Raw genomic sequence first — 27975 nt, forward strand, 5'->3', positions numbered from 1 at the left:
CGGGTCAGGTTTGGGTAAACGGGTTAACAGGCAGGTTGGCAGGTCGGGTTCGAGTAAATGGGTTGACCCGTCTGCCTAACCAGTTTATTAAACGGGTTGGCATACCCCTAACACGAACCCGACCCGTTTAATAAACGGATTAGGTGGGTTGACCTGTTTATGACACCAACCCGTTTAAGCCAAACCCCAACCCAGCTAAAAAGCGGGTTGGCGGTGTCAGATTTTGCCACCCCTGCTTAAGAGATATCTGGTAGGGGTCTGCCTAACCTCAGGTTGTCTTTCAAAAACAAAAAAAAAATAGCGGGACAATGATGTGCAACTCACGTCCAAAAAATTGCAAGACAGACCATTTTTGTGCAATTTCTCATTAGAAATAGTAGATAAAAAATAGTCTCTAGTGGGCAGGAGGGATCCCGAGGGATTTACCAACCAGAGGTCAGCCAATGTGAGATCCGTGATGGGGGCCATCAATACTTGTTCTTATGATTCTTGAAAACCACGAGTCATGGCATGCTCAAAATATTGCTTATTTATTAAAAAAAATATGTCTTTGGTGCATGTCTACGGTATCAATTGAAAGTCATAGGTGCAAAAGTTATTCAGCATAGTCAATTTGTTAGATATCAACCTTTAAATCCTGTTTTTTTACACAATACCTTTACGTGGTCAAAATTTTGTGCATTTTACTGCCATTGATTTTTTAATCACCAAATAAACATGTACGCGTATCAGAATCTGGTAAGTCAAGAGTTGATGCCCACCAAAGAGACCATGTAGATTATATCTGTAAGGTTAGTTTTACTTTAAAAAAATGCTAACAATTATATATTAAACTTAACCTAACTTTTAAAAAACTCAAAGGATCACTTTTCTTTTATGGAAAACTGGGGTGGGGGACAACCCTCATGAGATTTGAATACTATGAACTTATGTGATATAACCCAATCAAATACTTTTAAATTTTCAAATTTTTGTATTTTATGTACATTTTTCATTATTAAAATTTATATTTTTCTCATTTTTTTTTTCAAAAACAAGAAGTTTGATTTATTGCAAAAAATTTCCACACTAAGATGTTGCCGACACTGAGATTTTTGATGCTAGTGTTTCTATTATTATTATTATTTTTTTTGGACAAAGAACCTGCCAAGACCAAGCTTTAATTTGCCCCACCCTTTAGCGGTAAACCACAAGAGAGTGATCCACCCCGAAATAGCCTGTTCCGTACCTGCTGCAGGTTTTATCCTAGGGGGGAAATTGAACCTCGTGATGCTGGGGGACTCCAGTCCATACATCTAGGGATGTCAATGAATCGGATTTTATCCGATATCCGACCGAATTCGACCCCGTTTAATCGTGATCATGCTGAGAAAGTAGTTTCCTACGAAAATGCGGGCAACAGAGGGGCGTGCACTTCCTTCCCCACCCCGTGAACGGAACAAATCGCTTTACCGTTTTTGTGAAAGAATTCGAGTCCTTTTACAGTTTGACAAAAAGAAGAAATAGATGGAAAAGACGACGACAAAAAGAGGAAAAAGATGGAAAAGACGACGACAAAAAGTCGGAATACGGTTTGAAGTTTGAACTCGCTTTTTACCTCCGGTGCTTTGCCGCTCTCTGGAGAAGGAAGAAGGGAGAGGAGGAGGAATGGGAGAAGCTCTGTTTTCTCCACTGCGTTTGGTTCGTCACGGGCAGAGAGTTGGGGATCTCGCTTCGCTGGATGGAGCGAGGGAAGCCCTGGTTGTAGCGGATCTCACGACGGAGGTACGGATTTTTTTTCTCTGGGTTATCGTTTGGTTGTCTTCCCGGAGATTGCGATCTCCTGATCCTTCCCTTTCTTTTTCCGTCGTTTCTCTCGTTTTCTTCTTGCGCCTGTGTCACGGTTTACGTGCTCTTTTTTTTTTTTTATCGCGATCCCTGAATAGTGTCGGTGACTTTTCTTGCATTTTCTCTCCTATTTGTTCGTTTATTTGATGGAAATAGCTGAAATTTCACCTCCCCAGTTTTTTTTTTCTTGTCGATTGATGTTCATTTTTTTTCACAGTTTCTTTAGGTTGTGCATTTTTTTCTTATGCGTTTTCTCCATCTTCTTTTGGTTGAGTGAATCCGGAAAATTTTGTTTTTTCTTTTAGTTTTCTTAATGCATTCTGCATTTTCCCCCTTGTATTCGATGAAAAGAGCAGCATCATTTCTGCTGCATTTTGTTAGTTTTTTTAAGTATTTCTTAAAGATTGAGGAGAAACCTTGTTTTTTCTTATATTTTCTTGTTGATTTTCTCTCTCTTTTTTTATGGAATAAGGTGAAATCTTGTTCTTCCGGCAATTTCTTGTTGGTTTTATGAATTGTTTTCTTGTTTTCTTATTTACATTTCATTTGTTTTTCTTTTTTAGCTCGTTTTTTGGTATATTTGATGGAATAGGGAGAAATCCAGTTCCCCCTACAAATTTTTCGTTGATTTTTGCTCATTTATTTTCGCAGTTGATGGAGTGAATGCTCTCGTTTTTTCTTTTCTTATGTTCTATTCTATGAGGTGTCTCTTTTTTCTTACATTTTCTTCCTTGTTGATTCGGTTTGGTCATTTTTTATTACATTTTCTAGTTGATTTGCTCTCTCTCTCTCTCTGCGTGTCTGTGTGTGGCGAAGTGAGTGTCTCTTCCTGAAATGCTTGGGGATTAAGATATTCTGTTTATTTTGGGGGATCCACAGACATAGCTAGAGTTTTGCTTTTGATTCTCTGAAGAAAGTCGTTACTTTGTGTGTGGATGCCATCTCGTGAACCAAGGATTTCAGCATTTTCCTCTCATCAAATTCGCCAATTTGCTTTTTCATTCGAGGGATCCGTTGATGAAGGCGTTTGTTGCTCTCTCTCTCTCTCTATCTATCTATCTATCTATATATATATATATATATATATATATATATATATATACGTTCTCGAAATATGGATGCCCCTTTGGTAGTAAGTCTTTCCTTCTCTCTGTATCCTTCAGTTTAACTTTCCTGCTTGCCCTTTTGTCAGGGTTGAACTGCCTGAACTTTGTGGTTGGGTCGGAGGTAAAATGGATCAATACGAGGTACTGGAGCAGATTGGTAAGGGGGCTTTTGGTTCTGCCCTGCTTGTTAAACATAAACAAGAAAAGAAAAAGTGAGAGTTCCAGCTTTTCCGCTAATCGAGTTTTAATTTTCCTTCTCTGCGTTGGTTCTGAGACACATAATTTTTACTTATTTATATCTATATGTTTATTTCTAAAGGTATGTGTTGAAGAAAATTCGTCTTGCTCGTCAGACTGATCGCTGCAGGAGGTCTGCTCATCAAGAGGTGGGTTCTTTTCCTTACCAGCAAGATTACTTTGCTTGTTTCAAGTTTGAAATTGATGTTTCACTAGTTGGGATCATGTGAATACTGGAAAAAAGGTTGTGGTCGTGGGTCATGGGTAACAAACTGCAGTTTCCTGAGGTGGAACTGTGTATTCTTTGGATGCATAACAAAAAAAGTTTGGTGGTGGTGCCTTGGGATGTACCACTGCATTCTGTAACTCTTATTTGGGATTTATATGCCTTAATAGTTTTTAATTCGTGCTTATGGGAGATACTTGTTTCTTCGTGTTCTTTGATATTGTATGGACTTTAACATGTCCATTTGTGTTGAAGAAACTTTAATAGCTGGGTCAGAAACTATCCACTTGCCTGTATTTGAGTCCTTAATGTTTGAGCCCAAGTTTTGTAAGAGCAATGACCAACCTCGAATCCTCAGGCTAGGAATGTAAAATAAAACATATTTTGTGTTATAGGCATAATATGAGAAAGTAGAATCTATGCCACATGGATACAGATGCGGGAGCGGGACACAATTCAGATACACTTAGTACGATATATGAGAATTAACAAGCGATTCCAAAATCGGTCCAGATGGACTCAGTTAAACATTTGACCTAGGCATGCCATTTACCTGTGTCAGGCTTGTGAAAAGTGGATAGCGAGAGATCTTGGTATTTTCTGATCATTGATTTGGCGACAGATGCCCTGATCTGTTGTGCTGCTGGCAGTGTTGTGAAAAGCTTTGAGGCGTAGCGAGGCGCTCCACCAAAATCTGAGGCGAGGCGTAAAGCGTAAGCCTAAAAAAAAATTAACTTAAAAAAACTATAAAAAATATCTAAAATATCTAAAATTATAAATAAATAAAAAATGCTTTATTGAGGAAGCAACAACCAATAAGAAATAAAAAATCTCAAATAAATATTGAAAATATATGAGATTAACATGTAAAAGTAACATTAATGCAACAACTCGATCTATGTAAGTATCTAAGAAATAAAATATGAGCATTCATTCAATAAAAAATTAACATTAACAACAAAATGCATATTAGCATTAACAACATCATGTCATAATTAGAAAATGAATGTTAGCATTAACAACCAAATGCTAATATATTTGTCTCTTAATAACAATTCTACTTTCCTGATAACAGAAAATTAATGACTTTGTCTCTGATTATAAAACATATAATCATTCCCATTACAAATATGGCTGGTATCTGACCCCATATTCAAACTATTGACATCCCCACTTTAAACAAGACTATATATATATATATATATATATATATATGCTGGACTGTGTCATGTTTTACTTATATATTAATGGAAACGGAAAGGTGATTAATGGATATAAATCAGTGTTCAATAAGGACCGTGTCAAATTTTGAAGGTTCTTATTGAACATCCTGGAGTGCACAGTCAGTGAAATCACACATTGACAGGTAACTTCTTGAATTGAAATCATAAACTGAAAACTTACGTCAGAAATTTCACAAAGGGAAAAAAATAAAATAACTCAACCAAAATAAGCATATGAGTAACTACATAATTTTTAGGGCTTCATGTGATAGCTTCCAGCAGTCGCACTATCTTTAACCCAGGCTCTCAGGGTTGAATCTCATCCAAGGGTATCCTTCAACTTAGCAGTTACAGAAATTTAAGAAAATAAAGTGTCTCTATAGAGTTTAAACTAGCAAGTAGAAAAGATGACTAACACATACTTAACAATATGGTTAGCTACCATTTTCAATTTAACTTTCATAGATACATTAATCACAAGAATCCCAAGCAAAATAATTAAGATATCAATTCATCCCAGCAGTGGAAAAGAGCACACCTGACCTCCGGGAGAGGGAGAGCGAGCGGGCGCAGCGGTGGAAGTGGTGGCGACGTGGGCGACGGTGGCGAAGGAGGAGCATGAAGAGAGGGAGAGCGAGTGGGAGAGGAGAGGGAAAGTGAGTGGGAGAGGAGAGGGAGAGCGTTCATGAAGGAGGAACTAGGTTAAAATTGCTTTTTAACCTAGCCGATACCCTATTTTGTGGTCAAATGAGGGCTTTGACCCTCATTTGACCACGAAAACTTAAGGCGTGTACGCCTCAGCGTGAGGCGCACCTCGCCTCGAGGCATGCACCTCAAGGCGTATGAGGCGCATGCCTCGGGGCTTTTGCACTTTGTATGTGCGTCTCAAGGCTTAAAGCCCCTCGCCTTGAGGCGAGGCACGCTTTTTGCGCCTTGAGGCTCGTTTTTAATAACACTGGTTGCTGGTTATGGGATGTGAATCAAAATAGAGAACCTGGAAGTTGGAAGATAAAAGTTGGATGGCCCTTGAGTTCATTAAATAGCAGCAAAGATAGAAGTTGGTATTCTTTATGTTTTTCTTGCAAGATGTGCTAATTAATTTGTTGGTTCTTGTAGATGGAGCTTATTTCAAGGGTACAAAACCCATTTGTTGTGAAATATAGAGATTCTTGGGTGGAAAAGGTCAGTATCAATTTAGATCTTGTTGTTCACTTGTTACTCTTATCCTGTTGTCCATAGTTCTTAGATTTTTTTTTTATAATTCTTACCATATTCATTTTGTACAAGATCACTGTTTGCCTGCAATTGTTGCAATTACATTCTAAATGCACAATCTAATGGGCTTCACTAGCATATCTTTGGTTATAACCTTGTTCCATCTTGTGGTTTGTTACAGAGTTACCGGAAGCGCCTAGGCAAAAGGGGAAGCGCGCTTCCCCGAAGCGCGCTTCGGAAGCGCGAAACGTCGCGCTTCCGAAGCGTGAGGGGAAGCGTCCCCCTTTTATGGGAAGCGCGCTTCCCTTTTATGGGAAGCGCGTCCCCCTTTTATGGGAAACGCGCTTCCCATAAATGGGAAGCGCGCTTCCCCCCACGCTTCCCCTCGCTTCCCCCACGCTTCCCCCTCGCTTCCCCCACGCTTCCTTCTCGCTTCCCCATTTTTTTCATTTTTTTCGCTTCTCCCTCGCTTCCGGTTCGCTTCCTAGGTCGCTTCCGGTTCGCTTCCTAGGTCGCTTCCGAGACGGTTCAGAATTTTCTTCTAAGTGGTCCCACGCTTCCCCGCTTCCTAAATTTTTGAAAGTGCCTCGCTTCCCGCTCCCGCTTCCCGTATCGCTTCCCGCTCCCGCTTCCTCGACTGGTAACTCTGGTTTGTTAGCTTTACACTGTTAGAAAATAAAGATTTTGCACAGTCAACTCATTATATTGGCCTTTTTTGTTCGAGTTTCTGTTGAGGGCGAAGCACTTGCATGAAGTATGGATATGGAGAACTGCTTAGCATAGTACACTTGAGATAATAGACCATTATTTGGGATGAAAATGAGGATAAATTTTGGTTGCAAATACTGGAACTTACACAGTTGGTGTCTAAGGAGAACAGTTTGAAAACCCTAGATTTGCAAATCTATTGGCTGCAATACCAAGTAGTCATGTTTGAGAAAAATGTCATCTGGTTTGCTGCTGCATGTATAATTTTGTAGGCATATCTTCTTGTTTCTTTTTTCAAAATCGTCCTTCACCTTTTTGTTTGTTTCCTCAATATTGTTGACCTTCCACATATGAGACAACCACAGTGTTTGCCTGAATACGAAATTATTCTTCATCATGTATCACTAACCTTACCTTGGTATGTAATACAAAATAAAATATGAAACCGTTTCTTGGCCTACCAGTTATAAAATAGGTGATTTTAATTGTAGTACATGGATTTTTTTCATTTTTATGATGACATGTGTTAGATTCTGTCTTTGTTTTCATATGACATATTTTACTGCTAAAAGATTAAGCACCATTATATTTCTTTTTACTCATGCAACATTTATTCAAGCATCTTTAATTGATTATTTCTGTTCTTCTTCCTACCCATGCTAAGCTTTTATTTTGTATAGAATGGCCATTGTCCTCTATGCACATACTGAAAATATGTAATCAGATCCTGACTACAATATTCAGTTAATATCCTGTTGCTTCGTTTTTCTTCAGGGTTGCTACGTGTGCATCATTATAGGTTATTGTGAGGGTGGAGACATGTACGTTCTCACTGGCTTCATGTGTTTCCGTTTCCATTAGATTGGGATGCTTCAAGCATTGATGGGTTGCTTACCAGTCTTTAACTTGTTTATTTTACTTATGTAGGGCTGAAGCCATAAAGAAGACAAATGGAGTTCACTTTCCAGAAGAGGTAGCTTGTTTTAGTATCCTTTACAGTTTAGACTGCATTTATTTGGAGCTGATTGGCCTAATCAACTGACTAAGTTATTGACTAATCCTTGTACTTTTGATTTGCAATAGAAACTATGCAAATGGCTCACACAACTTCTCATGGCACTTGACTACTTGCATTCAAATCACATTCTTCATCGTGATGTGAAGGTACTTAAATTTCCTGGCCATCTTGTGGCTAGTTTTTGAACTTGTTAGCCATTGTTATTCATTGTATGAGAGACCTGAAGCTGTTATTTACTGATAGTGTTGCACAATTGCTGCAGTGTTCAAATATATTTTTAACGAAGGATCAAGACATTCGGTTAGGTAAAATCTCCTCCTCACTAGCATGCTGCCAGACCAGTCTTGTTAATATGCAGATGTGTGCACAAGTATATGTGTTGCTTACATGGAATTTGTGCAGGTGATTTTGGACTTGCTAAAATGTTGACTTCTGATGATCTTGCTTCTTCGGTAAGTATTCTTGATCAAACTTCTTAGCTAATCTATATAACACAGACTCTTCTAGAAGGCCAATGCACATGTGTTGCACCTGCGTCCGCATGGGCACGACAGTTGGACACGGCTTCTGCAGTGTCAGGTGCAGTCAACCGCACCGGGGTCCATTTCTGTCCAAAACTGAACTCAGTTAACCCTAACCACGTCCAGTTTGGTCTAATATTATATACATAAATATGTACGCACATACACACACACACACACATATATATATATATAGTAACGTCGGACAAGCGCACGCTGCTGATCGCGTGTGCGATCAGCAGCGCACACTTGTTTTGAGTAAAAACACCTTTAGCAGTGGTCACTGACCACCGCTAAAGGCATTTTTTCTGCTCAGGGAATTAGCGGCGGTCAAGGACCACCACTAATTCCCTTTTTTTCAAAATTTCAACGGACGGGCATCGTTCGACAAACACCCGATATATATATATATATATATATATATATATATATATATATATATATATATCACCCGTGCACCCAAGTGTTTTGAAACTGCCATGTCACACCCTTTGTACCCACACTTATGTGACATAGTAGCTAATGTATTCACTTTTTTGGTGTTGGTGGAAATTTTGACACTACCTACCATTTCCTTTGCCTCTATGTCACATGGGTGTGGGTGCGGCACTTTCAAAAAACTTGGGTGCAGGGGTGCGGCAAAAAAAAAAAAAAAAAAAAAATATATATATATATATATATATATATAAAATCCAAAAGTTGGACATAAATGACCCTGGGTGCGGTCAACGCACCCAGGGTCAGGTTGACCACACCGGGTGCCGCACCCATACACGCACCTGCATCGCGTCGACGCGGGTGCGGCTCCCAGTTGGCCAAGTCCCTGTGACATAGCTTTGCCTCAATGAATTTTTGCCTTAATCAATAGTAAAAAGTAATTCTTTCTTTTCTGGCGTTGTCTGTTTGAAGGTAAAATGGTAAAAAGTTCTTTCTTTTTCAGATGTAAAATTGTCTGCTTGTCTGTCTTTTGGAAACGATAAAAAATGATAATTATAGCTGACAAATGCTAGCTGCTTTCTTGTTGTTTCATTTTTTCTCCTCCTGGACTTTTGTGCTCAAACTGTAGGTTGTTGGAACTCCCAGCTATATGTGCCCGGAGCTTCTTGCTGATATTCCATATGGCACTAAGTCTGATATTTGGTCGCTAGGTATCCTTTGTTTTTATCATCTCTTTGGATTCATTGGCTCTTCCTTCATGTCTGTGTCATATCCTAAATATTGATGCTTATTATACATGCTTCCAGGATGCTGCATCTATGAAATGACTGCCCATAAGCCAGCATTTAAAGCATTTGTAAGTTTACTTGCTCTCAATTGTCCACTCTATTAAGGACTGCTTTTTTCTTCTATGACGGTTTCCTGACCTAATTTTTCTAGTCAATTGTTCTTGTGTTAAGTAGAAGAAAGTTGACCAAAATGTTTTGGTGGCAAGGATTCAAATTTTGGATGCAATGCCCAAAATAAATATGAACTATTTTAGTATCAAAATGAAGTTCAGGTTTTCCAATGTTCGTAATAACATTTCAAGAACACTTACAAAAGGTGTCATGATAATATTTGTATGATGTATAAGGCATATTGCAAAGAAAATATGTTTCTGACAGTAAGTTGGACATGTCAAAGTTTTCATTTGCCCTTGCAAAACTGGCACAATTCCTGTGTCTCTTGCTGTTTATCCTTCAAAGAATATTTACTGTTTAGTTTGATTCAGATGAATGCCAATTGATTAGAGAATATTGTTTTCACAAAGAACATTGTTGATGGTTGCCTTTTATGGATTTTTTTTGTGTGAATGAGAAAATATAGTTTAAATATTACAAAAATATTGCTAATGCTTCAGGACATTTAGATGTTGTTTGATGATGTCAAGCTCATGTTATGCCGTCTTTGTTCGAGATAAAAGTGAATTGCATGTTTTGGACTCTTGTGAATGCTATAGACAGTAACAACCACACTTGAGGATTGTTGTGCCAATTGGAGACAGAATTTCTACACCATTTATTTTTCTTTTTGAGAATCACAGAATTGTAGGTTTTTGATGTGTAAGATCTTGTCATGCAATAACAAAAATCTGGAGTGTCAAGGGATTTGTCTCAACAATGGAACATGTCCAGTAAAGGGAATACTCGGTCTGGGGAGACAGGCATGTGTTGGTCTCGGCAGGTTTTGTTTTGTTTTGTTTGCTCAACACTTCAATGTCCAGAAGGTTCCTTTACTGATAGTATCAGTGGAGTGTGTATTTTTGGCGAGGTTGCCAGCCAGTCCTGAGATAGAGAAAGAAGGTACTCTACATGTTAAGAGACTGGTGGTTCCCATATGGGATCGCCTTCATCATTGCCTCTTCTATAACAAATGATGACTGCGTCACAGTTTCTTACCTAGTCATGGATACATGTGTCAGCTTTGGACAGGTTGAGGCTTAAAATGCTAGACATGGGAATGTACACATACACATATGAATAATATGCATGCTAAAAGGAGAAATGCATTTTTGTCCTATGAACTACAAAGAAAGGGTGTTAAACCAGTAATAATATATGAGACAAGAAGAAAATAACATAATAGTATTTTACGTTGTTCTTTATTTGATGATTAAAATATAATCCTAAAGATATGGTTGTGATAATTCAGTCATCAGGATGCTCATGATTTGATGCCAAATTAATAAGATTAATCATAACAAAGCATGTTAAATTCCCAAAATTGAAAGCCTAATAGGACTTGAACACTGAATGAACTATCAAAGTCACAGGGATTCGGCTAGCAGGGTGCCGCACCAGCGTCGACGCGACTCGACATGGGTGCGGGTGCAGCACCGGGTGCGTTGACCGCACCCAGGGTCATTTCGGTCCATTTTTTGGTTTTTTTTTAAAATTTTGCCCTATGAAATGGGCCGCAGAATTTAAAAAAAATCTTGGGGGGGGGGGGGGGCGCTGCCCCCCTATAACCCCCCGCTAGGGGCGCCCCCCCCGCGCCTGCTGACCGCGCCGAGGGGAACCCCTTCTATATATATATATTACATTTTTGCCCTTGCCGCACCCCCGCACCCAAGGTTTTTGAAAGTGCCGCACCCGCACCCATGTGACATAGATCAACTGTAGTGCCCAACATGTCAGTGTTGGTGTCACCGAATATCTGAATAGACATGGTTGGCTGCTAGAATTCTCCAAATAACTGTGAAAATATCTCAAAAGAGATAATGTGCACAAAAAGCACAACCACCACAAAGGGAAATATGCACAAAGGCACAAGAACACTTAGAACAAGATGTATCCAAGGTATAAAAAGAGAACACAAATGCAAAAATATAAAGAATTTTATTGCACAATGGAGAACAATGCTCCAAGCATTGAATAACATTTAAGAAGGGGGTTCACCCCTAATTATAAGAAGAGAGAACCTTGTTGGGGCTCCCACTAGACGTTGGAGCCCCTCCAACGGTTAGAAATCTAATCGTTGGAGCGGTCCAACGTCTAGTTTGGACCCCCTCCAAGTTGACTTAGTCAACAAAGAAAAAAGAAGAAAGAAAAAGGAAAAGAAAAGGAAAAAGGAAAAGAAGGAAAAAGAAAAAAATAAAGTTACAAACATATACACTAATGTGGATATGCGTAAAAAGAGGAAAAGACAAAAATACCCCTAGGGGTTTACATTATGTGAAAATAATATATACAACAACAACAACTACGCCTTCATCCCAAAACAATTGGGGTCGGCGATATGAACATGTGAAAATAATATATATATATATATATATATAAATATATGTGTACAATAAAATGAGATACAATTTAACACCCTCCCTCAAACTTAGGGCGCAATGACCGAGAGTTTGCCGAGAAGAAAGTTGAATCTTGGATACAAATAAAAAAGAAAAAAGAAAAAAAAAGTTACAAACATATACACTAATGTGGATATGCATAAAAAGAGGAAAAGACAAAAATACCCCTAGGGGTACATGATGTGAAAATAATATATATATATATATATATGTATCTCTCTTTATATATATATATAAATATATGTGTACAATAAAACGAGATACAATTTAACACCCTCCCTCAAACTTAGGGCGCAATGACCGAGAGTTTGCCGAGAAGAAAGTTGAATCTTGGTGAGCAAAGCGCTTTGGTGAAGAAGTCTGCCAATTGATATTCTGAGGTGACGTAAGGAAGATCTATAACTTTTTGCAAATATGCTTCTCTAACGTAGTGGCAGTCCATCTCAACATGCTTTGTGCGTTCATGAAACGTGTGATTTTTAGCAATGTAGATTGCACTCTTATTATCACAACATAATTTTGTGGGTCCTTGGACTTGAATCCTCATGTCTTGTAGTAGTTGATGAATCCACACAATTTTCATGGTTGTTGAGGCTATGACTCAATATTCTGCTTATGTGGATGATAGAGACACCTTTTGTTGTTTCTTGCATCTCCATGAGATCAGAGATTCACCTAAAAAAATGCAGAAACCTGCAGTGGAGTGACGATTATTTGGGTCACCTCCCCAATCAGAGTCAGTATATGCAATTAAATTTAACTCAGAAGATGAGGAAAGAAAAACTTCCTTGTTTAAAGTTCTTTTTATGTATCTAACAATGCGTAGAACGACGCCCATATGGACGGATGTAGGGGCATGCTGGAATTGGCTTATAGTGTGCACGACATGTGAGATGTCTGGCCTTGTGATGCTAAGGTACATTAGGGACCCCACAAGTTGCCGGTAGGGAGTGGGATCCTCCAAAAGTGTCCCATCATCGATCTTCATTTTTTATCCCACCATTTCAGGGGTCTTACAAATTTTATCATCAGTAATACCTGATCTGTCAAGAATCTCATATACAAGTTTAGTTTGAGACAAAAAATAGCCTCTATGAGAGTAGGCTACCTCGATACTAAGAAAGTATGTCAGATATCCCAAGTCTGACATTTCAAACCTTTCTTTTAAAGTGTTTTTAATACTTTTGATGCCCTTTATGTCACTACCTGTTATCAACATATCATTAGCATACAACAACATACAATAGTAAAATCACAATACCTGCATTAGACTTTTTGACATACAGAACAATGTCAGTATAGCATGATGTAAAACCATCTTGAACCATTACTTCATTAAATCGATCATACCAAGCCTTAGGAGCTTGTTTTAAACCATAGAGCGCTTTTCGCAAGCGAAGAACTTTTCCCTTTAGCACGACCATGCCAGGAGGAGCATTCATGTAAACTTCTTCATTAAGGTTCTCATTTAAAAAAGCATTTTTAACATTCATTTGGTAAATGTTTCATTTTTTAATATATGCAATGGTGATCAAACATCTTACAGTGATCATCCGTGCAACAAGGGCAAAGGTTTCTTCGTAATCAATGTTGTATTCTTGACTATATCCTTTTGCGACAAGGCAAACTTTATATCTTTCAAGAGTGCCATCACTCTTGGTTTTGACTTTAAAAAACCATGTACATCCTATTGTTTTCTTTCCTTTTGGAAGACATTGAAAGACCCAAGTTTTGGCTTTATTGAGGGCTCTAAGTTCGTTGTCCATGGCATCCCTCCACTCTATCATTTCCTTAGCTTCTTCAAAATTTCTAGGTTTTTTATATGAGTGAATGGCACTAAGACATGCCCTATGTTTTTGGAGAAAAAAACTCAGGATATAAATCTAGAAGGATTTTTCCTAGATCTTTCAGTTCTTCGAGAATGGTTGGAAGGTTCACTAAGGTCACTATATTTCTCTATCGCACTTTTAAAAGTACTTTTATCTCTGTGTATAGGTAATTGGTTCAACAATCATTTCTTCTTCATGTTAGATGGGTTGAGGAATACTTTCACTTATATCCTCATTCTCATTCAATTCATCATCGCTAAAAAAGTCCTCATTTCCAAATAATAGTTCAAACAAGAAAGAGTAATCAACATTATCTTTATGAGTTTTGTGTTCTTCAAAACCACTCATGTTTTCTAAAAAGGTTACATTTCTTGAAACATATAGTTTATCATTTTTAATATCATAACACCTAAAACCTTTTTGTGTTTTCGAATATCCTAAAAACGCACAAGGAATAGCTTTAGAAGGTAGTTTGTCATTCTTGTCGGTGAGGACAAAACATTTACAACAAAAAATTCTTAACCTATTGTAGTCGGATTCTTTTTTATACAAGGTTTCATATGGAGATATTTGATTCAAATTTTTGGATGAAAGTCTGTTTATGAGGTAAACCGATGTAAGAGCCGCTTCGGCCCAAAATCTTTTTGGATTTTTTTGAGAAATAAGCAAAGTCCTTGTAGTTTCTATTATATGTCTATGTTTTCGTTCGGCTAACCCATTTTGTTGAGGTGTTTTGAGGCAAGACATTTGATGAACAATCTCATTATTTTCAATATAACTTTTGAAATCATTTGAGAGATAACCCATTGGAAAGTTGTAGACATAGCCACCATCTTTTTCCATTTAGGGCATACCGGTTTAATGTGTCCTGGTTCTTTGCAAAAGTGGCATATGATTTTACTATAATCTCTTCTTCCATAATGCCCACCATTGTCTCTTCCTCCTTGATTTTTGTTGAAATGAGGGAATTTATAAGTTTTAACATTATTCTCCGGTCTTGAGACGGTATAAGCACCCTCATCCTCATCCTGAGAGGGAACGGCCAACACACTTAGATTGGTTTTATTCATCCCAATCTAGTTTCTTCTCCACTTAGTTTGGTAAGCACATCTTCCAGCGGAGGAGAAGAGAAAGAGGACAAGAGGGAGGATCTAGTTTGTTCGAACTCGGGTCTAAGCCCATTTAAAAAGTTGAAGAAATGATCATCTTCTAATTGTTTGGCCTTCAATTCAATGGCCTCTCCACTCCATTTAGGTTCTTGGAGAGCAAGTTCATCCCAAATAGTGGATAACTCGGCAAAATATTCTCTAACGAACATTTCTCCTTGTTGAAGGGTTAAAACCTTCTTTTGGAGATAGTATTTATGAGACAAATCTCTTGAAGTATACATTCTTTCAAGATACTCCCATACTTGAAAAGCTTTTTTAAACTTCAAAATATTGGCATTTATTTTCGTTTCAACAGAAGAAAAGAACCATGAAAGAATTTTGTAGTTCTTCATCTCCCATTCTTCATGCGTTTTATTGTATTCTTCAAAGGCTTTTTCTCTCTCTTCACCATCAAGAACTTTGATTTCACCACTCTCAATAATGGTGATCTTAGGTTCGGGAATGGTTCTTTTGACGTATCCCCAAAGACCTTTCCCCTTAATTTGAGCCTCTATATTCCCGGCCCAAACATGGTAGTTGGAGTCATTTAATTTAAAACTAAATGAAAAATGAGACTCTTTTTCACCCATTAGAGAAGAAAGAGTGAAGAAAAAATACGTACCACTAAGGGTCTTTCAAATCTTACTTGGCGTAAAAAACTTCCAAAAGTATTGAAGGAAGAGAAGCCCCCACGCCTTTCACCAAGACACCAAAGGCACACTTTTTGAGGCACTTGCAAATACGAGGAATAACACGATCTTCAAGCTTTAACCTTGCTCTGATACCATGTGAAAATATTTCAAAAGAGATAATGTGCATAAAAAGCACAACCACCACAAAGGGAAATGTTCACAAAGGCACAAGAACACTTAGAACAAAATGTACCCAAGGTACAAAAAGAGAACACAAATGCAAAAATATAAAGAATTTTATTGAACAATGGAGAACAATGCTCCAAGCATTGAATAACATTTAAGAAGGGGGTTCTCCCCTATTTATAAGAAGAGAGAACCTTGGAGGGGCTCCCACTAGACATTGGAGCCCCTCCAACGGTTAGAAATCTAATTGTTGGAGGGGTCCAACGTCTAGTTTGGACCCCCTCCAAGTTGACTTAGTCAACAAAGAAAAAGGAATAAAAAAAAAGGAAAAGAAGGAAAAAGAAAAAAGAAAGTTACAAACATATACACTAATGTGGATATGCGTAAAAAGAAGAAAAGACAAAAATACCCCTGGGGGTTTACATGATGTGAAAATAATATATATATATATATATATATATATATATATAATGATAGATACATATACATATATGTATGATATATGTATATGTATCTCTCTTTATATATATATATATATATATATATATATATATATATATATATATATGTGTGTGTGTGTGTGTACAATAAAACGAGATACAATTTAACAATAACTAGCTTTCAGTTAAGGTAAATGGCCAACTCCTTGATTAACACAGATTTATTGATGATCAAATTTTGGATGAATATGATAAATTAGCTCATCTCACTTGGCCAACATGGCCTCTATGTTATCCAGCATGGCCCCATTAGATCTTAAGTTTGTCTGAAACACAAAATAGATTTAAGAAATGGTTAGTTGTATGAAAGAAATTAAAGAAGTCCTCACACTGCACAATCATGAGCCTACTTATTCTGATAGTAACGTTGTTGTTTGGATGCCACAACATCTTTATCTGCTCTGTGATTGCTTACATTTTATCACCCTTGTAGTTTCTCTTTTGTGTTCCCATGTGCATGGCTTTTCATTTATCAAGAAGTGTACTTTTTAGATGTCTGTATATGTGGCAGATACTTTTAGCTTTCTTCATGGATTTACATTGGCATCCTATCCTTGCAGGATATGCAAGCACTGATCAATAAAATAAACAAGTCGATCGTGTCTCCCCTTCCAAGCATGTATTCTGGTGCATTGTAAGTCTTATACCTCTATCAGTTATATTGATTGTCATCATCACCAATCTTGAAATGCATGCCACAGCCTTGAACATGAATGTGAATTTAGTTCACTTTTTTCACTTGGTGGATGCTCAAATAAATATACTTTTTAACCATTTAATATGTTAAACTTTGTTAGGAGCCTCATGTTTCTAGATATCATTGATTAGTGACATCTCATTACTTGTACTCGTCTGGATTCCAATTTGAATAAGATTTTGGCTTATTCTGAAAAAAAAGTTCTAGGTATCATATTCCTGTGTTCTGAAATTACATGCTTGGAGTCTTTGAACATGTTGCTAGAAATTCCTTGATTATTTCGTATTTCTCAGATTTGTTCTAATTTATTATTTCATGTTGTAATATTGAGTTATATGCTGCCCTTTATCTCCAACTTTTGCTACAAGCCTCTACAGTAGTACCCATGGACTTCAAATTCTTATAAATCTGATAGCCTTGATGTTTAGAATGTAAAGAGTTATCTGCTGACTAATGTTTTATCTCCTTTATCTTTTGGAAAAGGAAAGAAAAGTGACATTTTCAGTCATTATATTTTCAGATTTTTACTTCTAATTCATCTTGATTTACTCGCTTTATGAGATGATATGGATATGTTATGCTTGCCTTGCACTCAGTATATTTGAGATGTCATTTTCTGTGAATTTTTCAGTAGGGGCCTCATAAAAAGCATGCTGAGGAAAAGCCCAGAGCACCGGCCAAGTGTATGTACTGAATTCATCTTTACAGTATCTTCTTTTTTCTTATACTAAAGACCTTATAGTAGTCTGAAGTGAACATTCATGTCCATGCACGTAAATGCTTTTAAGGACTCAGAACATCTTACTGATGTGGACTGGTTGGACCTTTTTAGGCAATGATTTTAAAAAGATAATTTTCAATAAATGTTTTGGAAAATTGGCCACCAAATATAAAAACCAAACTTCCACAGTTGTGGTGAGTACGGGTCGAATCCACAAGGAACGAGATGATATTCAATATGCAAATTTAAATATTTCACTTTATTAATACTTTAAAATGTTTACAATACAAGTAAAAAGCTAAATAACATAAGCAAAAAGTAACTAAGAACATCTAAATCTAAACTACGCTGCTCGAGCACTCCTTCAAGTCCAAAAGGGTATTTTTGTCCTTTTGCAAGTATTGCATTTAATCCATTGGCATAAAAATGCCTTTTGACCTACAGTATGCTTGTAAACCTATAAAAAGACAAATAAATAAATTAAAATTAGAAAATAAGATTACTACAGCTAATTCAAAACTATAACTAAAATTAATTCTAACAATAATTCTGACAATTAATTTGTAATTTAAATAAAAACAATACTACTCTGCTAATTTTATAAAAACAACTAATTTATTCTAATACTGGCTACCCTAAATTATACAATTAAACTATGTAAGCTGCAGAAAAATACAAAAAGCAACATAAATCTCATTAACTACTGAAATGTTTGTTTTGCCCTCGTTATAGTGCAGAATCGTCTTTCTGCCAGACTTTAGAAAACAGGTAATTTGAGGGGTCAAATGGAATCCAAATTTGATGAAATTTGTTTTGTTGGATTCCTGACACGTGCAGGAATCATACCCTTTTTACAAAACTTAGAATTTCGTCCAAAATCTCCAGATATTAGCGTTTCAAGAATACCTAAATTTTGAAATTTGGCCTGTCCCGAAATGCGATTCTCTGATAAACCAGTTTTTGAAAAATGCTTAAATACCTGACCAAATCAACTTCGAATGAGTTGAAATTTGGTCGGCACTCAGAGGACACGTGAATGAAGAGAATGGAACCGGTTTGAGTTCAAAACTCTGAAAATTTTTACATAAAATGATGAGTGCAACTGACTGAAGTTTCTGGTTCAAAAATCAATTCCTTACTAAGTAAACATAAATCAATTCATGCACTAATGACATTATGCAAATTCAATAAATAGACATATCAGACCTACAACTATGGTAAACTATAGAAATCAAAATTTTAAATATGCTATCAAATTAAATCTAAAAAGAAAACATAAATTATTTTGAAGGAATTAAATTAACTCTAACATTCAAGTCAATAAACGACTAGGCTAAATGGACAAACCTAAGTTAATATAGATGTTAGCTAAGGTGAATGCACACGGATGTTAGTCCTCCCCTATGTGGGACGTACTCAAACTATACTCAAAATGAAAAGCCTAATAACCAATGTAAGTAAAGAAATTGAGAAAATAACTATTATGCTATTTTAATTCTTAATTAACATGAAATAATAAGAAAATGTAAATGAAAGACTTACCTAATTCACATGCTTCAACTAATATCAATATTAATCACTATGAATCCTACTTAAGCACTACGAAAATTAAAAGATATGAAATGTAAAACATGCATATAAAAAAACACTTACCTAAATAACACACTAGAAGGAAGTTAAATGCTACCTACTATGAACCGTCCCCTATGTGGGACCTACTTAACATTTAAGTAAATAATAAAATGAAAGGAAAAGTTAATTACAAATATCTAACTAACCTAACTAATATGTAAGATTAATTAGTAAATGACATGCAATTAGTAAAAATGTCTAAGTCAAGCTTCCTAAATCGATGAAATATGAAATCATGCATATTATACTAACCTAACTAAGAGAAAGGGTCATTAATGACTAATTAGACTGGCTTGGATTGAGGTGGGTCCCATACATTCTTTCCTTAGGAGAATACTTGACTTTGTTGAACCAAAAACGCCAGCCCCAAGTGGGCCCACACATTTTCTTGAATTAATCTCCTAATTAAGGAGATGATCTCCTTTCAAAATCAAACCACATTGAATACTAAGAGATTTAAAATTTAAATGCTCTTACCTAATATAAAGATGGTGGTATCCTCTCTAGGCTGGGTCTTCAAGGAAGACTCAAACTTTCCACAATGAAACCTCACGAAAATTGGAAACCCCTCTTAAATACCAAAATCGCCTAACACTTGGAAATTCCCAAAACACCCTTCATAAAAATTCGATATTTTCAAATTATATTAAACTAAACTAACTATACTCTAACCTATATGATATTTAAAGTAACTAATGCATGGACCAACTTGGAATGAAAAGAAGACAAAACATGACTAGCTAATTTGTCTTAAAGAAAATGCATATGCTAATTATTAACTACTAAAAACGTATTGTCCTAAATGCACTAAATCTAGATTTAAGATATTACTAAACCTAATTAAAATTACTAAAATTAAAAGCTTGACTGAGCAACAATGGTTGTCATCTTCTTCGGAGAAGATGACAACACCTATGGAACTCGACTTTACAATGGAACAAAAGAAAACCAATTTTGGGCTAAACAACAAACTAAGAAAAAAAAAAAATCTAAACAATCAAACACTTCAAGACTCGATCTTAGGCTATCAAAAAGTTGGGTTTACGTTTTTTGAACTGCTGAAAGAATCAAAACACAAAAAGAAATTGCAACATCAAAAACGGCTAGACATAGTCTAGCCGATTTTCACCAAATACAAGAAAAATAAAAAAAACAAGGAAACGAGGATCTTACCGGACGATCTACGCTTGGTCTAAGATTTGAGGCCTCCCACGACTTCTTCTAATCCTATGAGAAGGTCTGCAACTTTCAGTAACTCATAGAAGGAACAATGGTCGGTGTTTCGAAGGACAGTAGGTGGGAAAGAAGGACGAGCCCGAAAAACTCCTCGGCTCGCTTGAGGGCCCGAAAAACTCCTCGGTGCGGAGATAAAGCTCCTTCAATGGCTGTTGTAGTGCTGCAAACAAAAATTGGAAGTTAGTAGAAACTAGACACAAAAATAAAACATACAAAAAGACATGGAAAGGAGGAAATGAAAGACGCCCGGAAAACTCCTCGACAACTCAACACCCGGAAAGCTCCTCGGTGCGACGAAACGGTGATGGAGGATGAGAAATGGAGGTGGCTGGTGTTGTGGAGGATTTCTCAAAGTTCTGGACAAAAATCAGAATGAGCCCCCCCCCCCCCCCCCCTCCTTTGTTTCATACTTTTTATTATTTTAGAAACACTCTTATGAAACTATGTTTTCAAAAACACTCAAAGTTTCTCAGAAATTGTTGGGTGCCTCTTTTGGAAAAACGTGAATAGATCTATGGATTGGGTCAATGTGATCCAATCTAATCCAAAAATTCGTCATTCTTATATGGGTCTGGATCTGGATTCACTCCATTACACAAAAAAGCTCATAACTTCACCAATTTAACTCAGAATTAGACGAAATTTGAAACGTAGCTTTCTATGACTTGAGTCAACATAAACATGAGTTTTAATTCTAAAAATATGAATAATGACATGCATGTTATGCTTAATTTATAATGCATTTCATGCATTATCATGGACCACCGCTCATGTTCTGGTGTCAAAGTGTTAATGTTTTCCCTGCACTAGAAACAAAAATCAAGGCCCATTTTGGGCTTTTTTTATTTTTTTCTCTCTTATTGTTTATGTGGCAACACATTCATGCCTCAGGATTATGAATCTCTTAAGTTACCTAAACAATGGATAATTGAGTGGACCTGAATTCTATCAGATTTTACATCTGGTACAACATCTACAGGAAACAGGGCGAGAGAGAGAGAGAGAGAGAGAGAGAGAGAGAGAGAGAGAGAGAGAGCACAATGGCTGGGGTGGCTCACAATAGCTCGACCTCCAAGCCCTAACCATATTATATATGAAGCTGATATACAACTATCCTTGTAATATCCGAGATATTACAAGGATGCCATTAATGAGAAAAATACAACATGTGTTTCATTAACATACCATGTGTATGGATGTGGATCCAGATCCATACGCAAACTATATTTTAACACCCTCCCTCAAGTTGTACGTGATTTTGGATCATGTACAACTTGCTCTTCAATAGCCAAAATTGACGTCCTGTTAACCCCTTGGTAAACAAGTCTGCCACTTGATCTTCTGTTCGAACATGACGTAGTTCTATCTCCTTCATATCGACTTTCTGCCGTATGAAATGTTGATCAATCTCAATGTGCTTCGTTCTGCTATGCTGGATAGGATTACATGCAATGTTTATTGCGCTTTGATTGTCACATAGAAGAAAAGATCGAATAATTGTCTCCCCAAGATCACTCAATAAGTGTCTAATCCATGTGGCTTCTGCCGTGCCTGCAGCCATCGATCTGTATTCAGCCTCTGTACTCGATCGTGCCACTGCCTTTTGTTTTCTGCTGCTCTAGGACACTAAATTGTGTCCAATATATACACAATATCTAGAGACAGATCGTCTCTCATCTGGATCCCCTGCCCAATCTGCGTCTGTATAAGTGATGAGTTCATGTCCTCTATGCAAGTTATTGTTCTTGCGATAAACAAGTCTGTCTCCTATAGTTCTTTTTAAATAGCGTAGAATGCGCGCTTCACAGCTTCCATATGACCCTCCGTTGGAGCATGCATAAACTGGGATACCTGATTGACAACATAAACTATATCAGGTCTGGTAAAGGTCAAGTACTGTAACATTTCCACGAGACTTCTATACATTGTAGGGTTGACACAAAGATGACCATCTTCAGAGCTCAACCTTTGATGTAATACACTAGGAGTACTGACTGATTTGCAATTCGTCATCCCGGCTCTTTTCAGAAGGTCAAGAGTGTATTTTTGTTGCATGAGTGTCAATGTGTCTTGTTGTCTGTCAACTTCCACACCAAGAAAGTACCTCAACTCCCCTAAATCTTTCATTTTGAAAGTTTTCATTAAAAACTGCTTCACGTCTTGCACATGATTATCTGAACTCCCAGTGATCACAATGTCATCAACATATATAAGAAGAAGTATAACAATGTCTGCCTTTTGGAAAATAAAGAGTGAGTAATCCAGAGAGCATCTTCTAAAACCATAACTTTGTATTATCATAGAGAAACTTTCAAACCAGGAACGGGACACCTGTTTCAACCCATATAGAGATTTTCTTAGTTTGCACACCCAGGCAGTAGGATCCTTCTCGGCATAACCAGGAGGTTGCTTCATATATACTTCTTCTTTTAAAGTTCCATGCAAAAATGCATTTTTAACATCCATCTGGCTAAGGCTCCAACCTCGATCGACTGCCAGGGATATGATGACACGAATAGTACCCGTTTTGACTACCGGACTAAAAGTGTCATCGTAGTCTTCACCATATTGTTGTGTGAATCCTCGAGCAACAAGTTGTGCCTTATATCTGTCAATGTTTCCTTCAGGCTTATACTTTGTTTTATAAACCCATTTTGAGCCAACTACATTCTTTCCTTCTGGCCGAGGGACTATTTCTCAAGTCTGGCATTCATGAAGAGCTTCCATTTCTTCATTCATAGCTTCAGTCTAATGACGGGATTGAAGAGCTTGATTAAAACAAGTGGGTTCAGCCTGTTTTGTGAGCTGAGACATAAACAACTGGAAATCAAGGGAGAAGGTCTCATAACTCACTCATCGTTGAATAGGATGCTTAATGCGTGACGGCCTTTGAGCCGGATCATTGGCGATGCTTTCCACATTCCTCAGCTCTGTATTTTTGTCCCGTCTAGTGTATATCTGCCCAGAGAAGCGTTCTACTGGGGGTGACTCAACTGGAGACTCAACTAAAGATGATTCAACATGTATTTGTGAGTCATTCAACTCCCTACTCAAGCCGAAGGAAGGACAATTTGTCTGACATGTTTCTCCTGTATTAGCAAAAAGATTTGCGCTCATCCATGGATCATATACTTCTAATTCTCGAGATGGCAACGTTGCAGTCATTGACCTGAAAATTTCGTTCGTCAAAAACAACATTTCTGGAGGTCCTAATACGTTTTGTAGTAGGATCATAGCATCGATAACCTTTGTATTCATCTGCATACCCAACAAATCTGCACTTGACAACCTTGTCCTGAAACTTATTTCGCAGAGATGAATCAACATGTACATAACATACACAACCAAAAACACGCAGATCATCGTAAGAGGGATGTTGCCCGAATAAAGTATAATAGGGAGATTTCCGATCCAAAAGTGCCATAGGAAGACGATTTATGATATGAACAGATGTGTGAAAAACTTCTGTCCAGAGACTAACGGGCACATTGCTATCATGTAACATGCTCATCGCGCTCTCAACAATATGCCTGTGTTTCCTCTCTGCAACCTCATTTTGTTGAGGAGTATGAGAGCAAGAAACCTGTCGACTTATTCCTTTATCCCGAAGAAAGGCAATAAACTCGTTCGATGAATACTCTCCTCCACCATCACGTTGTAAATGCACAATATCACAATAACACAATATGAGAGAGAGAGGGAGAGAGAGAGAACACAATGGCTGGGGCGGCTCACAATAGCTCGACCTCCAAGCCCTAACCATATTATATATGAAGCCGATATACAACTATCCTTGTAATATCATAGATATTACAAGGATGCCATTAATGAGAAAAATACAGCATGTGTTTCATTAACATACCATGCGTATGGATCTGGATCCAGATCCATACGCAAGCTATATTTTAACAAATTCATGCTGATGGGATAACATTCACGGCTGCCTATTGAAATACTAGCCTGACGTGAACTTTTAAATTTGACATTTATGGATGGACTGTTCAGCTGTTTGTCTTGCATTGGGCAAGATTTCTAATGGTTTCTGCTCATGAGCTGAACCTTTTATCCATTATTATAGTAGTTCCAACTAAGTGTCAAACTTTGATTTCAACTGACTCATCAACTTATCAGGCCGCTGATCTTCTGAGGCATCCAGTCCTTCAGCCATATGTTCTCAAGATCCATCTCAAATATGGCCAGTTGAGTCGTTCTCTTTTATTTCACCCACCTGGATATGCTGCAGCACGTCCAAGTAATCTGGATAATCATAGATATTACAAGGATGCCATTAATGAGAAAAATACAGCATGTGTTTCATTAACATACCTTGCGTATGGATCTGGATTCAGATCCATACGCAAGCTATATTTTAACAAATTCATGCTGATGGGATAACATTCACGGCTGCCTATTGAAATACTAGCCTGACGTGAACTTTTAAATTTGACATTTATGGATGGACTGTTCAGCTGTTTGTCTTGCATTGGGCAAGATTTCTAATGGTTTCTGCTCATGAGCTGAACCTTTTATCCATTATTATAGTAGTTCCAACTAAGTGTCAAACTTTGATTTCAACTGACTCATCAACTTATCAGGCCGCTGATCTTCTGAGGCATCCAGTCCTTCAGCCATATGTTCTCAAGATCCATCTCAAATATGGCCAGTTGAGTCGTTCTCTTTTATTTCACCCACCTGGATATGCTGCAGCACGTCCAAGTAATCTGGAGGATGTGGAAAGTATTAAAACAGAAGAGATAGTTTGGTGTGGTGATCATAGTCCAGAAATGTGTTCTCATGTAGATAACATTGGCAATTTTAGATTATATGAGGTAGAAGACAAATACATTCCAATCAATCGTGAAGAGAAGAGGCAATCATTCAGTGATGAAAAAATTTTGAAACCTTGTGATCCTGATAATGAGCATGATGTTCGATTTGCTAAGAGGAAAGTATATGATAGTCCAAGTTTTCTGAAGCCTGGGGTGAGTGAGTCATCAGATGTTTGCAGCTATTCTGAAGAAACCAACTCCAGGAGACCTTTATATGCAAAGAGCTCCCATGTTGCAGCAACTCCTAGATCAACTCCTTTTGTGCACCCTCAGACACCTGTTTGCTCTACACCCCAAAGATCATCATTGCCAAAGCTCACAAGGACTGGCCTGAACCGAGAATCTGTAAGTCATCTAATTCTTAGAAATTGTTTATTTGTTATGTAACAGGGTACTTGTACCGAGCCTTCGTACTGATGTCATGTTCATTGCGTTTCTAGGTTCTTGGGTATGGGTCATCTAGGTTTTTAACAGCCCATTTTATCCATCGTATGATCCAATCTGATCGACACTAAAAGTGCCTGGCATTAACTGTATACATGTTGATCATTATTTATTAATTAAGTACATCGTACATACTTATGACATGCTTTAGACTTCAGTTTGTATTTGACAGTCTATAACTTCTTTTGAGCATCTTGTAAAATATAACATCATTGTTCGTTTCTGAATGTATGTGTGCGTGTGTACCCATGTACCCTTCTTTTTACAAACTTCCATGTCTCACCGTTTGTAACTCTGTTCTATTCTGTACCTGCAACCACATACCTGTGTGAGTAGTTTATTCGTCTTGCTGACGTATCAGCAACTAAAATATTTAACGGGGAGCATTTCTTGACTCTGCTTGAGTCAATGTGCTTGGAGTTTGGAGTGGGAATCAGTGGTTGTGCTCAGCTCATTTAGTGTTTTTGCTCCTATACAAAGCCATGAAGGTTTGTTTTCTCTTGCTGCAGCTTCCGACAGGACGGACTCCAGGCGATCAATCCAGTAGGTACAGTCGTAGGGCATCACTACCACTACCCACAAAAACAGCTTCTCAGACACCTTGCATTCACAATGGTTCTGCAACGCCAAGTATCCGGCATACGTTCATTACTCCACTGGTATCAGCCGAGTCACCTTCAACAAGAGCTGTGAAGACATGCCAGCCAGTCAAACACAACATCAGCCTTCTTCGGCGTATTGATTCGCCTGATGTCTCTGTCAATGCTCCTAGGATAGACAGGATTGCAGAGTTCCCATTACTATCCACCGAGGACTCTCTCTTTACTACTCACAAGTCTCATAACAAATACGCAAAACCCGCAAGTTCATCCATGCAAGGGTCTTCATCAAACTCAGGTGACCTATCCATGACACAAGAAAAACATACGATCAAGATACATGAGAGTTCCGGGAAACCCGGGTTCGACGAGGTTGTGCGCTTGATAAGGCACGGCCCATGCTGCATGGGATCAGTTGATGGCGATGGGGATGGGGTGTGTTCCAGCGGGCCTTCTACAGATTCACAATATCAGCGGTTGGATACTGGGTCGTATCAGCAGAGGGCTGAGGCATTGGAAGGGCTGCTAGAGTTCAGCGCGCAGCTGATGCAGCAGGAAAGGTTTGAAGAACTGGGGATACTTCTGAAGCCTTTTGGGCCGGGCAAGGTTTCTCCTAGGGAGACAGCTATCTGGTTGACAAAGAGCTTCAAGGGAACTATGAAGCTGGATCATTAACTTACATGGAGTTGAGAGGGAATGTTTCATCTCTCTCTCTCATTAGTTTTTAAGGAACATCTGTTTATCTACTCACCTTTGCTCCGAATCATTATCCAAAATGGTTTATGAAGTAGGCTAATTACAATCTAACAAAGGTGCAAACTGTTTCGTGAAATTAGAGCACGAACTTAATGCTTAGAAGTAAACAAGACGTTGATCTTATAAATGCAGAATTGGAGAAAAGAACTCGAAGGGGAACCTTTAGAAGTTTTTTTTTCAAACATTTTGTTTCATCTTTTATTTGGTTGGTAATTTCATGTATTTCTATCAAGCTAATGATGTTGATTATCGTGATAAGAGTGATGATGCTGATGATTATCTTCTAGTGAAAAAGATTGTAAAGGAAAATGGCGATTAAGTGTTGTGATGAAGCTGTTAGGACTTTGGACCTATATGTAAGTGCAAATGCATTTGCTAATTTAGAACAGTATAGGCGCTTGTTGAGCGTCGCCAATTGGTTTAGTATTTCCAAAGGACTTGATGCTATAACATGTGACCAATATGTTGCCATACTATGTTATGTTGCATTTTTTTTGTTATGGAAAAAAATTTGTCAGCTGAGAGCATGTTAATGTGGACGGTAGTGCAAATGTTAGGAGAAATGCATTTTTCACAAAAAAAAAACATAGAAATTTATGTATCAAGAAGGTTTCTAATATGCATTGTTGGTGCGTTTAACACGGTCTGCTACATCTCGTAAAATTATTGCACATGTCCAACTCTAAATATAATAAAACGAATAAGACAAGGGATAACATTGATTTATTCTTGTTTGTAACATATCTATAATAGTAATTAGCTAATTTAATTATTGTGTCGGCATAGCTTATGTATGAGGAGATTAGATGAAGTGATGTGCCAAATCACCCACAATTTCGACACCAGTGTCCCTGGTGCAAACGGTAGGTCCCACCTTAACGGGGTTCCCATGATACTGGCCCACTGA

At 37.6% G+C, this 27975-nt stretch overlaps 1 protein-coding gene across 1 annotated transcript; it reads left to right on the plus strand.

The window, feature by feature from the left end:
• Window positions 1-1504: 1504 nt before the first annotated feature.
• LOC149827715 (serine/threonine-protein kinase Nek2-like) lies at window positions 1505-27123 on the plus strand. Its single transcript, XM_090018563.1, has 16 exons — window positions 1505-1764; window positions 3020-3145; window positions 3253-3319; window positions 5736-5801; window positions 7317-7363; window positions 7470-7515; window positions 7626-7706; window positions 7823-7865; window positions 7963-8012; window positions 9148-9229; window positions 9326-9375; window positions 16715-16788; window positions 17483-17534; window positions 24572-24724; window positions 24910-25614; window positions 26223-27123. The coding sequence occupies exons 2-16, from the start codon at window positions 3060-3062 to the stop codon at window positions 26985-26987; spliced, it is 2367 nt and encodes a 788-aa protein (XP_089874689.1). The 5' UTR covers window positions 1505-1764; window positions 3020-3059; the 3' UTR covers window positions 26988-27123.
• The last annotated feature ends 852 nt before the right edge of the window (window positions 27124-27975 follow it).

This window comes from Nuphar pumila, chromosome 10 (assembly GCF_984573655.1).
Source record: "Nuphar pumila chromosome 10, dmNupPumi1.hap1.1, whole genome shotgun sequence".
In the NCBI taxonomy this organism is placed as follows: Eukaryota; Viridiplantae; Streptophyta; class Magnoliopsida; order Nymphaeales; family Nymphaeaceae; genus Nuphar; species Nuphar pumila.